This window comes from Periophthalmus magnuspinnatus, chromosome 11, assembly GCF_009829125.3.
Source record: "Periophthalmus magnuspinnatus isolate fPerMag1 chromosome 11, fPerMag1.2.pri, whole genome shotgun sequence".
In the NCBI taxonomy this organism is placed as follows: Eukaryota; Metazoa; Chordata; class Actinopteri; order Gobiiformes; family Gobiidae; genus Periophthalmus; species Periophthalmus magnuspinnatus.
In genome coordinates, this window is record NC_047136.2 from 15,982,264 (window position 1) to 15,995,581 (window position 13,318).

General features: G+C 40.7%; 2 protein-coding genes across 2 annotated transcripts in view; both read left to right on the plus strand.

Moving 5' to 3' along the window:
• The first annotated feature begins 2,374 nt into the window (after positions 1–2,374).
• On the plus strand, positions 2,375–7,916 carry cbx3a (chromobox homolog 3a (HP1 gamma homolog, Drosophila)). The gene is made up of 5 exons (XM_033975080.2): positions 2,375–2,474; positions 3,894–4,044; positions 5,114–5,264; positions 6,702–6,796; positions 7,476–7,916. Exons 2-5 carry the CDS (start codon positions 3,902–3,904, stop codon positions 7,600–7,602), a joined length of 516 nt encoding a protein of 171 aa, XP_033830971.1. The 5' UTR covers positions 2,375–2,474; positions 3,894–3,901; the 3' UTR covers positions 7,603–7,916.
• A 2,529-nt stretch (positions 7,917–10,445) lies between these two features.
• The window catches only part of LOC117379125 (sorting nexin-10A-like), a 32,440-nt gene continuing 29,567 nt past the window's right edge, over positions 10,446–13,318 (plus strand). Inside the window, exons 1-6 of the mRNA XM_033975840.2 lie at positions 10,446–10,787; positions 12,007–12,053; positions 12,185–12,271; positions 12,553–12,653; positions 12,737–12,835; positions 13,195–13,315. Coding sequence (XP_033831731.1) covers positions 12,021–12,053; positions 12,185–12,271; positions 12,553–12,653; positions 12,737–12,835; positions 13,195–13,315 — 441 coding nt within the window. The 5' untranslated portion in view covers positions 10,446–10,787; positions 12,007–12,020. The remainder of the gene's footprint in view (positions 10,788–12,006; positions 12,054–12,184; positions 12,272–12,552; positions 12,654–12,736; positions 12,836–13,194; positions 13,316–13,318) is intronic.

Genomic DNA, 13,318 nt, shown 5'->3' on the forward strand with positions numbered 1-13,318 from the left:
CATATCTGGAAAATCTTTAAAGTGATAGTATGTAACTTTCTGAGGGTGGAAAGTCAAATGATGAAACATGAAGAACATGGAAATAGTTCAAGTTAAAACCAAACTTTGGAACATTCTCCATGAAGATAGATGAGTTTTATGTCCTACTGTGGAAGATTATAACCAAAGGAACAACAGTTCCACAGAAACAAGCAGGAAAAGGCCCTTCTCCAGGCTAAGAGTCAGGTTTGTGGAGATGCAAGCCTGCTCACAGTAAGGACAAATGTTTTTAGTGCAATAAAAACATTCATAGTAGAAAAAAGTGCTTTTATTTTAGTGTATTTTTTCACAAAAAGTTACATACAAGTTACATACTGGAGCTTTAAAGATGCACCATGGAACTTTTCTGGGGAGGGTTTGTCAGCTGTCTACATGAAGATTCCATAGTATGGCATTAATTCTGTTGTAGAGCCCAATTCAGTAATTTCTTGTACAACTACTGTCACAACAGTGCAACAAGCTGAAAAATCTAACTTTAGTTAAATTCAGTTAAAAGAAAAGCAAATGTTTCCACAAATGCACAAAGCACTTCCCACTGCAGATTTTTCCAGAAACAATATAGCCCGTATTTCTACTGAAATATAGACCAAAGTACATTTGCCGTCATGTTTGTTTTGGTTCATTCTGCTCTGGCTTCATTACAAACCACAGTACTGCCCTGAGATTGGTCAGCAGTGACAGTATTTTCTGCATTTTGGTGCATTTTAGAGTTGCCTAGACGAGGTTCATGGCACCTGGTCCCCTTTTCATTTTACTCCTCAAGTTTAGTGCAGATCATTAAAATCCACATGCCAGCAGCAATGGCATTTTTAAAACTTTATTTTGTCAACTGCTCAATAATGTCAAAAAACAATACTGTCCAACTATCCAAACAAACTACATTTGCTGCACAACAAAATTATCTGTAAAACCACAAACTAAACAGTTATTGGCCATGGGCTGGGCCTGCATGGACAGTTTGGTGGCATGAAGTTTTGTTGGATCCACTAACTTCATGTCTGGCTGAAGGGTCATTGCAGTGCTCTAGGAATTCCTTTTGTGGATCATTTTTGTGGATTTTGGAAAAGGAATAATCTGTTTGCCCGCAATTAATTTAAATACGGTCAGAAAAAAACAACATCAAATTAAAACTGGACTGAGTGACCCCTTATGAGTAGGATAAACGGTGTCTCATGTGACTCTTTGACAAAACCAGTGCCTGTCAAATGAATGTGCAGATGTCACATAGACTATCTCATAAACATGAAAGAACTTATCGGAGGTCATGTAACTTGGCTGACATCAATATTTCTAACAAGGAGCTAGGCCTATCTCATATGTAAAATTTCAAGACAAGGAAAGCACTGGGAATTCTACATATGAATGTACATTGTGCCACATCTAAATTAGTTTATATAAAAGTCTGGTTTAATCAGACAGATCCAGATATATTTTCTGAAACATGGTTATCAAATGAAATAGGTTCTATGGCAATCAAAATTGAAAATTACACAAAGTTTTTCCTTGTGACAGGCAATCTAAGTTGGAGTTGCCATTTAAAGATTACCTGTCTGTGGATGTTTATTCTCCTGCTCAAAGCCTAAATGTTTTGAATATCTGTCTCCGTCTATTAGTTATAGAAATTATTCTGATAAAAAAAATTGGCTGCTCTTGGTGATCTGTTCATGACGCTGCCTAAACTGGAAAATTATGAGGTCCTAATAAAGGCGATATAAATATTAACTGGCTGGAGAAAGAGTCTGAAAAGTTGAAAGACCTATACAATGGTCTGAATTGCACACAACTAATTTCTATTCTGACCAGACCTGACTCTATAAATGTAAATAAAGGCACACTCATTGACATAATCGTAACAAACAACCACTTAGTTATAAGGCATTTTTTAACCATCTAATTTTAGTGACCACTGTCCAACTGGGTGTATTCAAAATACAATGTTAAAAATACACATCCTGTAATGAACAGGCTTCATCTCTGACCTGCATTACAGAGATATCAGGTGAACATCAGCATTCTCTGACAAGCAGATGACCTTAAACTTTTTTATTAATACATTTAAAGAAATTGCAGACAGGCCAATATGCACCTAAAAAAATTTAATGAAAAACTGTAACAATTCTTGGTTCAACACAGAAATTGCAAGTTTGATAATTAGAGAAAGAAATATTCCCTCTCAGACCCCAGTATTCACGCATTACCAACTGATATTGTATTGGACTCAGATATTAGAAATTCTAGGTATTCTAGGAGGGTGGGTGTCATTGACAGTGTGTTAAACACAGGGAAAACCGTTTGTGATAATAATGATCTCCAGGTGGGCGGGAACAGAGTGATCACGTGTCCGCGCTCTTCCTTCTCGGCTCCCGTAGCTCCCTGTGCATTAGCTTTTGGCGCCTGTCCTGCAGCTCACAAACAGAAGACAGACTGACCGCGTGGTAAGGAGCTTTAACTTCAATTTGCACATTTAAAAACGCCTCAACTTTAATATTAAAACCCTCATTTCGCCTGTGTTCCCGCTAAAAGCAGCGATCTTTAGCCACTGTGTGTAGTTCTCTGCGGCGCTAGCTAGCGTTGTATCTTTGTGCAGCCTGCGTGGTTTCACACAAGACATATGCTGTTAAACTGTGGATCGACACATGAGTAAATTATGTAACCTTGCGCCTTTGACTGATTTAAAATTATGTTTCTGCCGGGCAAGTTTGTGTGGATTTGCAGCTGCATTGGCCTTACCGCAGGGCCCAGTCTTTACAACGCTATTGTCCTACATATGCTCGCGGTGAAGAGACTACTTCTTCTCCGTGTGCTGTGGAAATCTAGCTAAAAAAGCGCACTTTGCTTATCGTCTCGTTTGAAATGGCGTTCTTTTGTTCATTGGTGGCTCTCAAAATGTTCTGTACAATTAGGCAGGGAGAGAGTGTGAATAAATCCATCCATCCATAATGTAACTAGAGTATAGGCCCCAGGACAGTTGACTATGTGATCAGTGCGGCTTGATGCCAGCTTCAACGAGGAAGGGGTGTATTGCAATTTTAAGACGGACATTTATGAATTACTATTAAGTTGGAATCTAATCATTAATGGAATACCAAGTGGCAAGTTTACCTTTTATAAATGTGCCTTTATTGTGAACACAGGGCAAGAACCAAAGAACAAGGCTGGCTGGTTTAACATAGACGGCAAGTGTGAGGGCTATACAGTGATGTTGCCATAAAGCATGATGCTGAGAAGGCTTGCCTCTCCACAAACCTGACTCTTGTTTGGCCTTGAAGAGGGCCTCCTCCTCCTTCCAAACATTCCTTTGGCTATAATCTTGCAAATCCAATGAGAAGTTCATTGGTCACCTATGATTAACAAATAAGATCGTATTTATCTCGCCTAAAAATTAACAGTTTAGTGCTTCGCTCATTGATTCTACAGAAATTGGTGATATTTTTTTTTTTTAAAGATACAGACAGAACACTGTCCCCGATTGGTTTATCTACCCGTTACTCATGCCCATCTGAACTCAGGGAGATTCATTAGTGAACAGACATCCATCGTTGTTAAGTACTAAAGCGTGTATTCTGGATCCCAGGCAAATATTCCACACTGGTATAAAATTTTCTATTTGCATGAAATCATGCAGGTGACGTGCCACCTCCAGAAAGTTAGGTGGTGCTCCTTTAATATATAAGAGGCTACAAGAGGGTTTGCTCCATACCTGGCACACAATGTCCTTTGAGAATGCAGTCTTGGTTAATTGATCCACAAAGGACATTTTTTGGACAGAGCAGCTCAAATATACCACATTAGGATATGTTGATATTGGTCTCTGCTTATATATCCTCGTAACTAACACCACATTGTATTTGTAGCCATCGTCATGGGTAAAAAGCAGAACACAAAGTCCAAGAAGGACTCAAGCACATCAGAGGAGCCCGAAGAATTTGTGGTGGAGAAGATCCTGGACCAGCGCCTCGTCAATGGCAAAGTGGAGTTTTACCTCAAGTGGAAGGGCTTTACAGAGTGAGTGTGGACTGCTGTGCTGCCCCCTGCTGAGCTGGAGCTGCCTGGTATGAACCAGAGCAGGGCTTTGCGTCTCCTCTGTGTGGTGTCTGTCTGCTGCATGCTATAAGAGATAATGTGTAAGAGATACATACACCTTCAGTAGAATCATTTGATCATTTCAGTCCTGGATTTGCCAAACTTTGAAGTTACAGCTATTGTTTTAGCCCAGGGGCCTCCAATTTATAGCTCGGGAGCTACCAATAGCTCTATACCCACCAAGAGATTTCTGAATAATATGTATTGTGCTGAATAACTAAAATTTTATTCATTACCGTTGTAAATGTATCATTTTGATGCCTAACTTTTTGCACTCTTAAAATGGATAATGTTTTATATAGGCATCTTACTGCAACCCATCTAAGGCTTGGACCTCTTATACTCAATTTCTTGCGACCACTAAAAAAAATATAATTTTTGTATTGCAAAAATTATTAAAACCCATTTTAATCTTACTTACCGCTGGGTATTTTTCCTGTTCTGTGGATGGACAAATATGTACTGGTTTTTCTTGTGTCCTTTCAATGTTTTTATGTGTTTGTCTTTTTTGTTTTCTCTCTATTGTAAAACTAATTGCCCCATGGGGGATACAAATAAAGTGAAGTTGAAGTTGCAAATGTAGCTCAATGGAGAAAAACGTTGGAGAGCCCCACAACTGTACAAAAGACGAAACACAAATATATATATTTTTAAAAAGCATAAGGTTATTTTAGAGTATTGAAGAGTAAAGCGTTTCAATTGAGGCTGAAAAGTAGCTGTTGTTTTTAAGACTGCCACTAATGACGTCAAAAGATGGAACGGAGCATTTTGAGCTTTGTGGATGCAGACAACCTAATCCAGGATTAGTAAAGGATTAATAAAGTGTACCTAGTTCTTAGAAAGATTTCCACAGTGTGAAAATCAGGTATCCCAGCTTTAATCAGATGTTACTTTATTCTTTATAGGATTACTTTCTGTATGCACTGTGACTGACTGATTCATCCCCAATGAAAGGTGGTCCTAATAAATGCATTTGATGTGGCTTTCTCAGGGCTGACAACACATGGGAGCCTGAGGAGAACCTGGACTGTCCAGAGCTCATCTCGGCATTCCTGGAGGCGCAGAAGAACATCAAGGAGAAGCCTGCTGCCGTGAAGCGGAAGGCTTCTACTGAGGAGGCTGAGCCAGAGCCCAAGAAGACAGTGAGTGGCACAAATGAGGCTGTTTGCCCTGTTTATTTAGATCCTCATTAGCATCTGCTTTGTACTGCATCATCTCATGTTCCTGCGGCCATTTTAAGTTTTAACAGTTACAATTCAGCTCTTGAGGTCAAAATAAGTCTGCTATGTACTGTCTCCATCTAATTATGATGCTTTTTATTATCTGATTATCAGGGAGTGCACAGTAGCATGCTAGTTGTTGTTAGCTTTACCTTGACTGCAAAGCTCCCCTCTGGTAGGGCTGGGTATCAAGAGGCTGCCAGTACCTTAATACGTAGGCCATAATGATTTGTTTCTCCATACAGTGCACTTTCGGTTCAAAACAATTGGATATGTTTTTCAAATTGATACGATTTGGCCCCTTATTTTATGCTCAACTCCCTTTTCACAAATTAAACATGAATAGTGCCTTTATCTTCCATTTATAGAAAGAAATAACGAAGTGCGTTCTTTTTAGTGCATGTTACCAAATAGAAGAATACATCAAATTGTTGCATTGGTCATTGCTTATAATAATATGAAATGCAGTCATTTGAATCCTTAAAATGGCGATATGCCAAATGTATTGTCCTCTCCTTTGGTCTTTGAAAATTTTCAATTTGTGTCATGTGCACCTCTGACCACCACCAATCACTTCATCCACCTTGGGCAAGACACTTCCACACCACATTCAAATGTAACCAAGGACGCAATAACAGGTTTCTCTAATAGAAAATGAAGACAGCAAACAGCGATCAAAATACACTCACTACTACAATAGCATTACAAATCCCCCCCCCAAAAAAACTTGATTTCAGTTCTAGGAAAAAGGGTCAATACCAGTATATCTTTAACACACTGACACTATCAGTGTCATTCTTTTAGACCGCCTTATCTGCTACACAGTACAAGCTGACATATGATCTTCCCAGTAATGAAGTAGAAGTGGGTTATGAGTTTTGGCTGTACCTTGTGTCCTGATTCTGAGTCTCTCCATGACAGTCTAATCCTGTGTATAGGGCTGTATCCATTAATCAAGTACTTGTGACTAGTGTACTAAAAAAAAAATTACACTACCAGTCAAAAGATTGGACATACATTTTCATTAGTGTTTCCTTTTTATTTCCATAATTATTTCCATTGCAGATTCTCACTGAAGGCATTACAACTATGAACAGAAACATGTGGAATGTAGTAACCAAAAAAATAAACAAAAAAAGTTAACTTTTTTCCCCTACGTTTAATACACATTGAGTACATCAAATATGCGATGCAAGATGTATAGAATTATTTGGCAAACATTTTTAAAAATCGCAGACTAGTCGATTACTATGGTTAGTTGCAGCCCTACTGTGTGTTATAATGTGGTGTGACCCTGTATGTTTATGATGTACAGTGTTATAAGTAATGTCATAACCATGTCCCTGTGCTGTATTGCAGAATGAGAAACCTCGCGGTTTTGCCAGGAACCTGGAGCCTGAACGCATAATTGGAGCCACAGACAGTAGTGGGGAGCTCATGTTCCTAATGAAATGGTTTGTTTACTATACACAAGTGCACTCTAAAACATGCGGCCTTAGTCATTTAGTCAATTAATCGGTTGACGGTGTCTTAGTTGACTAAAATGTTGTTCGGCTAATAATTTGATTTAGATATTTAGCTGAATATTTGGTATTTATATGTATAGACAGATTAAACTCATGATTCACAAGTTTTCTGTCTTGATATAAATTGATGGATTATAGAGCGATAGGTTGATGCATAGAGATATACATAGAGACATAATAATTTGCCACTTGGGGAACCAGTTGAGGTGGCTTGGGCATCTGCTCAGGATGCCTCCTGGACGCCTCCCTAGGGAGGTGTTCTGGGCATGTCCCACCGGGAGGAGGCCCCGGGGAAGACCCAGGACACGCTGGAGGGACTATGTCTCTCGGCTGGCCTGGGAACGCCTTGGGGTCCCACCGGAGGAGCTGGAGGACGTGTCCGGGGTGAGGGAAGTTTGGGAGTCCCTGCTTAGACTGCTGCCCCCGCGACCCAGCCCCGGATAAGCGGAAGAAAATGGATGGATAGATGGAGTATTAACAATGGGGCATGAAAAACACAAGAGCAGCCGCTTTTAACTATTTTCCCTTAAATATGAAATTTGAAAAAACTACATACTGGTGTACTGTCTATAGAGATTTTGATGGTATATGTGTGTTGTGTCTACAGGAAAGACTCAGACGAGGCAGACCTGGTTCCCGCTAAAGAGGCGAACAAGCGCTGCCCTCAGGTGGTCATCTCCTTCTACGAGGAGCGCCTCACGTGGCACTCCTGCCCTGAGGATGAGGCGCAGTAGGCTCCTGTTTTAGCTCTCCTCCTTTCGTTTTTTAGTTCTGTCAGAGTGGGCACTGAGGTTTTGTAAAGAGAGAGTCAAGCAGGAGTCTTCCTGGGTTGGGGTGGGTCCAGTTGGGTTGGGTGCATCTGGTTGTGGGTGGGTTGTTGCTGCTGCCTCTAAATACTCTTCTTTTGCTGTTTGTTAGTTCACTTTTTGCCATGTTGTTTTGACAGTTGGTCCTGACTAGAGGGAACTTTTATAAACTGTTTATATTTGTTGAAGATTAAAGGCTTTTATGTGATCAACTTTGTTTAATAAACTGTAACAAAATATTATCACGTCTGTTAAATTCTGTTCATATTTTAGTCATACTTTGTGTAATAAGGCCAAGTGGCATGACAAGTGTCAGTGCTGTTTACTGTGTAGGTGGTTAAATTCTCCTGATGGGATACACTAATGGAGGAAGGGGTGGACTATGCCAAAATATGCATTTTTATTTTTTTTTAGGAACTAGATCACAGTTTCCATTTTATCACAATTGATGTAGCTGCAATTAACATGGCTATACCTGATGTAGTTTATAGCAAAATTTGTCTTGCCTCAGTACAGATATATTGTGTAAGCAGTTCAAAGTCAAGGGGACAGATCAAAATGAGTCTGCTGTGTGCTGTCTGCATCTAATTAAGCATTTTATTGTCCAATGATCAGGATGTATGTGATTGGCATGCTAGTTTTTAGTATTACTTTAACAGTTGTCGCTGAAATTTGTGATGAGTGCTTAAAAACGCCTTATGGATGTATAATTTGGATGCTCTGCATAAAGTAAGTGAGGAGTAGGACCACTGCAAAACATTTTAATGTTTGTCCCCACACACACACACATACACACATTTTTAAGAGTAAAAATCATACAATGGCCTTTAACATCTAATACCTTTAGGAAGTCATCAAAACTAACTGGAGTCTGGATGGGGAGAGGGAGAAGGGGCGGGGTCTGGAGGGCTAAAGGGAAGAGTGAGAGGGAGCAGGGGTGTGGTTTAGAGGGCAACTACAGCTTGCATTGGTTGGAGCTTGGACTGAGCCACTGCCGCCAAAATCTCCTCTGAACACCCAAAATCCCAGGTTCAACAAGGACACACCAGTCACCACAATGGTCCTGTGAGCTGTGGGCCAGAGCTGCTGGACTTTGCACTGGGCTCTGGGTAAAATGTGCTGCTTTGGTGAAAGGATTTTCTCTCCATGAAACAAACAAGATTAATCACAAACAACCCAGCTGCTCCAGTCTCTCTAATGACTCTGTACATAAACATTACATTTTGAATCTAAATTCTAAAATAAAACACTTGGATAAATGCAGGCTAATAAGTATTTACTAGTGAGTGTGAGAGATATTATTATTATTATAGTGCATTCTGTTATATAAATAAATAGTAAAAGAGCCAGTCTTTTGAACAGCTCCTTGACATGAATGGATACAAAAGATTCAGATCCCATAAAAAACAAAAGTCCCATCACTAGTATTTACCATGTTGCCTATGGTGTATTGCACATTAAAACACATGGAGCAGAGGACCTCAGAGCAGTGGTCAGTACAGTCAGTCAGATGGATGCATTTGACTCAACTTTGATAGAGCATTTGTACTTTTGATGAGGCTTAGAACATAAAGTTTAGGTTTGTGTCTCAATGTTGTGGTAGATTTACTTAAATGTGCAGAAGGTACTGCCAGTGATTAAGACAGAAAGAGTGGACCCTAAAGGAGGATTAGATTGGGATTTAAATGAGAAACATGATGGAGTGCCTGTTTGAGGTCTTCATGGCTTTATGTGTGTAGACCTTGGCCTGGTTGAGCCCTGAGGCACGTTACATTCTTCCAGTGATCTGTATTGATGGTATTGAGTGTCAGGATGCAGTGCCTGTCCTATCTCTAAGGCCTACATCCCATTGAGGATATATGGACTTCTACTATTACTACTCAATATTCTACATCACTCAGGTCAAAGGTCACTCATCTGCTCAAGAGGCTCTCTTCATTCAAGCAACCAAGTTAAAGGAACTGTATGTAAAATTTTGATTTTAAATTCCATCAACTTCCATAAACACATCAATGTTATGCAAATAAGGAGTGATATCTCTGAACTGAGAGTGAACTGGGCTCAGGAGTGTGGTTTGTCGCTTTTGGTGTCAGTGTCTCTCATTTGGGTTGCCAGTTTCAATGCTGAAATCCAATTGCTTTAAACCTAAACCAACTTAATCCTCACTATCTAAGCCCCAACACCTGCAGCCAATCATTAATCAGTGCTAGTGCAGCCTCTGTGAGTGAAATCTGGAGATTCTGAGCTTTCACATAAGACATAGCCTGTCCATGTCCTTAGAATGAGGAAAACTTGTGTCTGCAGGTTTAGGTACAGGCTACACACATGTGGTCCTTATATAAACACTATAAAAGTACAATGGTCTTGTAGGCCATTATCTTTTTTTTTTTTTACCACCTTGCAGTCCCCTTGGTGCCTGAGGCAGGATTAAATCAATGTTTGTTTTATGTGGATAAAATCTCCTTAAAGATACTCTGCACTTTGAATTCTTTACTATGAAGTGTGCTATACAAATAAATTTGCCTTGTCTTTTAATCATGTAAGAGTCTTTATTTCTCCGACAATGGGGAAATTTCAGTGTTGCAACACCAATATCCAACAACAACAGAATAATGAAGTAAAAAAAAAAACTAGCACCTTTGCCGTGATATAAACCGAAGGTTCTACCATTTATCACAATTACAAACGCCTCCATGACATATTTTGGGTTTACACATTTTCACATTGCAGTGTCCACGTACGTCACCGGAAGCAAGTGCTTCCTCAGGTGCGAAAAATTAAGTAATGACACTGATGAGGCGCAGGTGCGCACAGGCCGACGTGTGATGAAATGCTCTAATGAAACTGCCATAGTGTTATTAAATGTATTTTATATCCATGCACTAATACTGAATGTGTAGTTTTATGTATGCGCACTTTTATGCACAAGACACTGACCAGGGGAGACTGGCCCCGGAGCAGAGAAGGCGTGACCATGCGTCAGAGCACCAAGCTGCCGCTGTGTGTTTATCCTCCTCAAGAGTCTCTCAGTCCAGAGTAAACCCGGGTCAGACAGGACTGAAGCCGAGACAGAGCATCAGCGAACTGCGGAGTCCAGCGCTGCAGCCTGCACGGTGAGCGCACCTGATCCTTTTTATGCACTGTACAACCACTGTACTCTTGAGTATTTGGCTCGAGTGGGATTATCCGGCTGGTACCCTCAGTATATATCGAATGGGTCATTCTTATTTTTGTGCCTAACCATTAACTGGATTATGTTCATAATACTCTGTCCAAACTCATCAGAGAAATCAGTGAAGTTGTGAAAATACAGCTAATAGCCAGAAGTGGTCAAAGTTGGCCTTGAGTAAAAGTATACACCAAATATAGTGCTACTCCAATAGAAGTACAACTAGCTCTGTCAAATAAATACTTTTCAGTATTTGCCAAAGTGACCTAGAATTGAATGCAGTTTTTTTTTTTTTTTAATAAATAAAAAAATCTGAAGTGTTGTATTGTGAATAACTTTGCGGTTTCAGAATAAATAAATAAATAAATAAATAAATAAATAATACAGTATGATACTTATAGGCTACTTATTATAAACAAAATGGCCTATATGCACAACCCGCTTATGCCTGATTCTACATGTAGAAAGAAGCAAAAGCATTTAGCTCTATTAGATTTCTTTTTGGTCGTTTTCACTCTGCCACTAGTTCGGTGGTTGTAAAAGAGCATTTGCTCCAAGAGCGGTGCTTGGGCCGGTGTGAGCGCAACAGTCGCACTCTGGACCGCAGTAAACGGCGGGTCCGAGAGCGCTTGAAACAGGAGGTCTGGGAGCGGCTCCACCCGCACTCTGGAGTGGGACGAGTACTGTGTGAACGCGGCTATCCTCGGGCAGACCTATGCAGTCGCGCTGACAGTAAAAGTGCTTGGGATTGGGCAAAATACGTATATTTGTTTGTATCAGCTGTTGTCGTTTGTCTGACGAGAGAATTTGGATCTTAATATCAGCGACGGGGCCCTGTCTGCTTAAATCGTGTTGTTATAGAAATAAGTAACCAAAAATTGTATCAGCTGATGTATATGGGACAACAACAGAAAGGAGTGAGTCAGTTAACTCAATATTTGGTATTTATATGTATAAAGGGAGATTAAACTCATTCACAAGTTTACTCTTTTATACAAATACATACTCTCCTAGTACTACTTTCATAGTTTTTCCTTGAGCTCTCATGCTCATAATGTGTAATAGCCTTGAGAGCTTTTGCCATGACTAGTCGACTAATCGATTGGCAAGACATGTCTCTAGTGACCAAGGTAGGACCTGTTTATCACTTGTCTGTGTTGCAGGTTGTGTCCTCATTATGGAGCAAATGCTGAAGAATCTATCCAGAACAGTAAGTCATGTCCCGTCATAGATCATAGTCATTTACACTGTCGCGTGGAGATGCTGCTGTAATCTGGAGATGTGGCGGCTGTAGTCTGAGGAACATTGTAGTACAAGACCTCACCTGTACTTCCTCTACAGGAGTTCATCAGCATCACTGTCAGAGACCCCCGTGTGTACAAACAAGACATCTGGCACATGTACCTCGACTACGAGATCTGCTTAGAGGTGAATTACTATTGCATGGTATTTTGCTTTTGCTGTATGCTTGTACTGGCCTGACCAGCCACACTTGGAGGCCCAACACTTTGGTGATTTCTTGCCTAGTAAATGTTTGCCATCACTTGTATATGTATAGTTCTGCTTCAGTTCTGTGTAATAATGTATCCTGCCTAATACCTTTTTGTTTGCTCTGCTACAAAATCTGTAGTAGTAATATGTAAACCGCATGTGCGCATACATACATACATACATACATATATGTGTGTCTAATATAAATTTGTGTGCAGACAAACAGCATGTGCTTCAGGAAGAAGTGGTCGAGTGTGAGGAGACGCTACAGTGAGTTTGTGTGGCTGCGACAGAGCCTGCAGCAGAACGCTCTTATCATGTATGGTTCTATATATCTGTATAGTAATCTATATATGCTTGGCCTGAGTGGAGCTTTGGCCTGACTGTCCCTGTGCCCCTCAGAGAGCTGCCTAAGCTGCCCCCCTGGCTGCCCTTCTTCCACCTGCGCAGCCCAGAGCAGGTGGCCCTCAGGATGAAGGGGCTGCAAATGTTTTTAGAGCTGTAAGTTCCACATTCTCCTCTCTGTAAGCAGTAGTGATGTGATCCTATCCTAATAGCACACTATAACAGCACATTGTTTATGTGCTATAGTAAGTAGGAACCACAGAAATGGTACATGTCATACTGCAAAGGTTTTTAATGTATGTCTGGTAAGACATTTGATACTGGCCGTTACTGTCCCATCCTCATGGCCATGGGCCACCTGCCATGCTCATCCTCTGTAAATCCCTTTCTAAAGCAGGGCTCTACATTTGTCTGAAGCACATGTAGCTGACCCTCTGACACGGCCTTTATGTGCAGGGTGGTGCAGTGCTCCCTCTCAGAAAGGGCTCTCTCTGACTCCTTCTCTCTGTTGGCAGGGTGGTGCAGAGCCCATTGCTCCTATCAGACAGTCGTTTGCACCTGTTCTTGCAGTCTAAGTTGAGTGTTGGGAGGATGGAGCGCTGTGCCCAGGGCCGGACACGCTACACTGTGGCAGAGGCA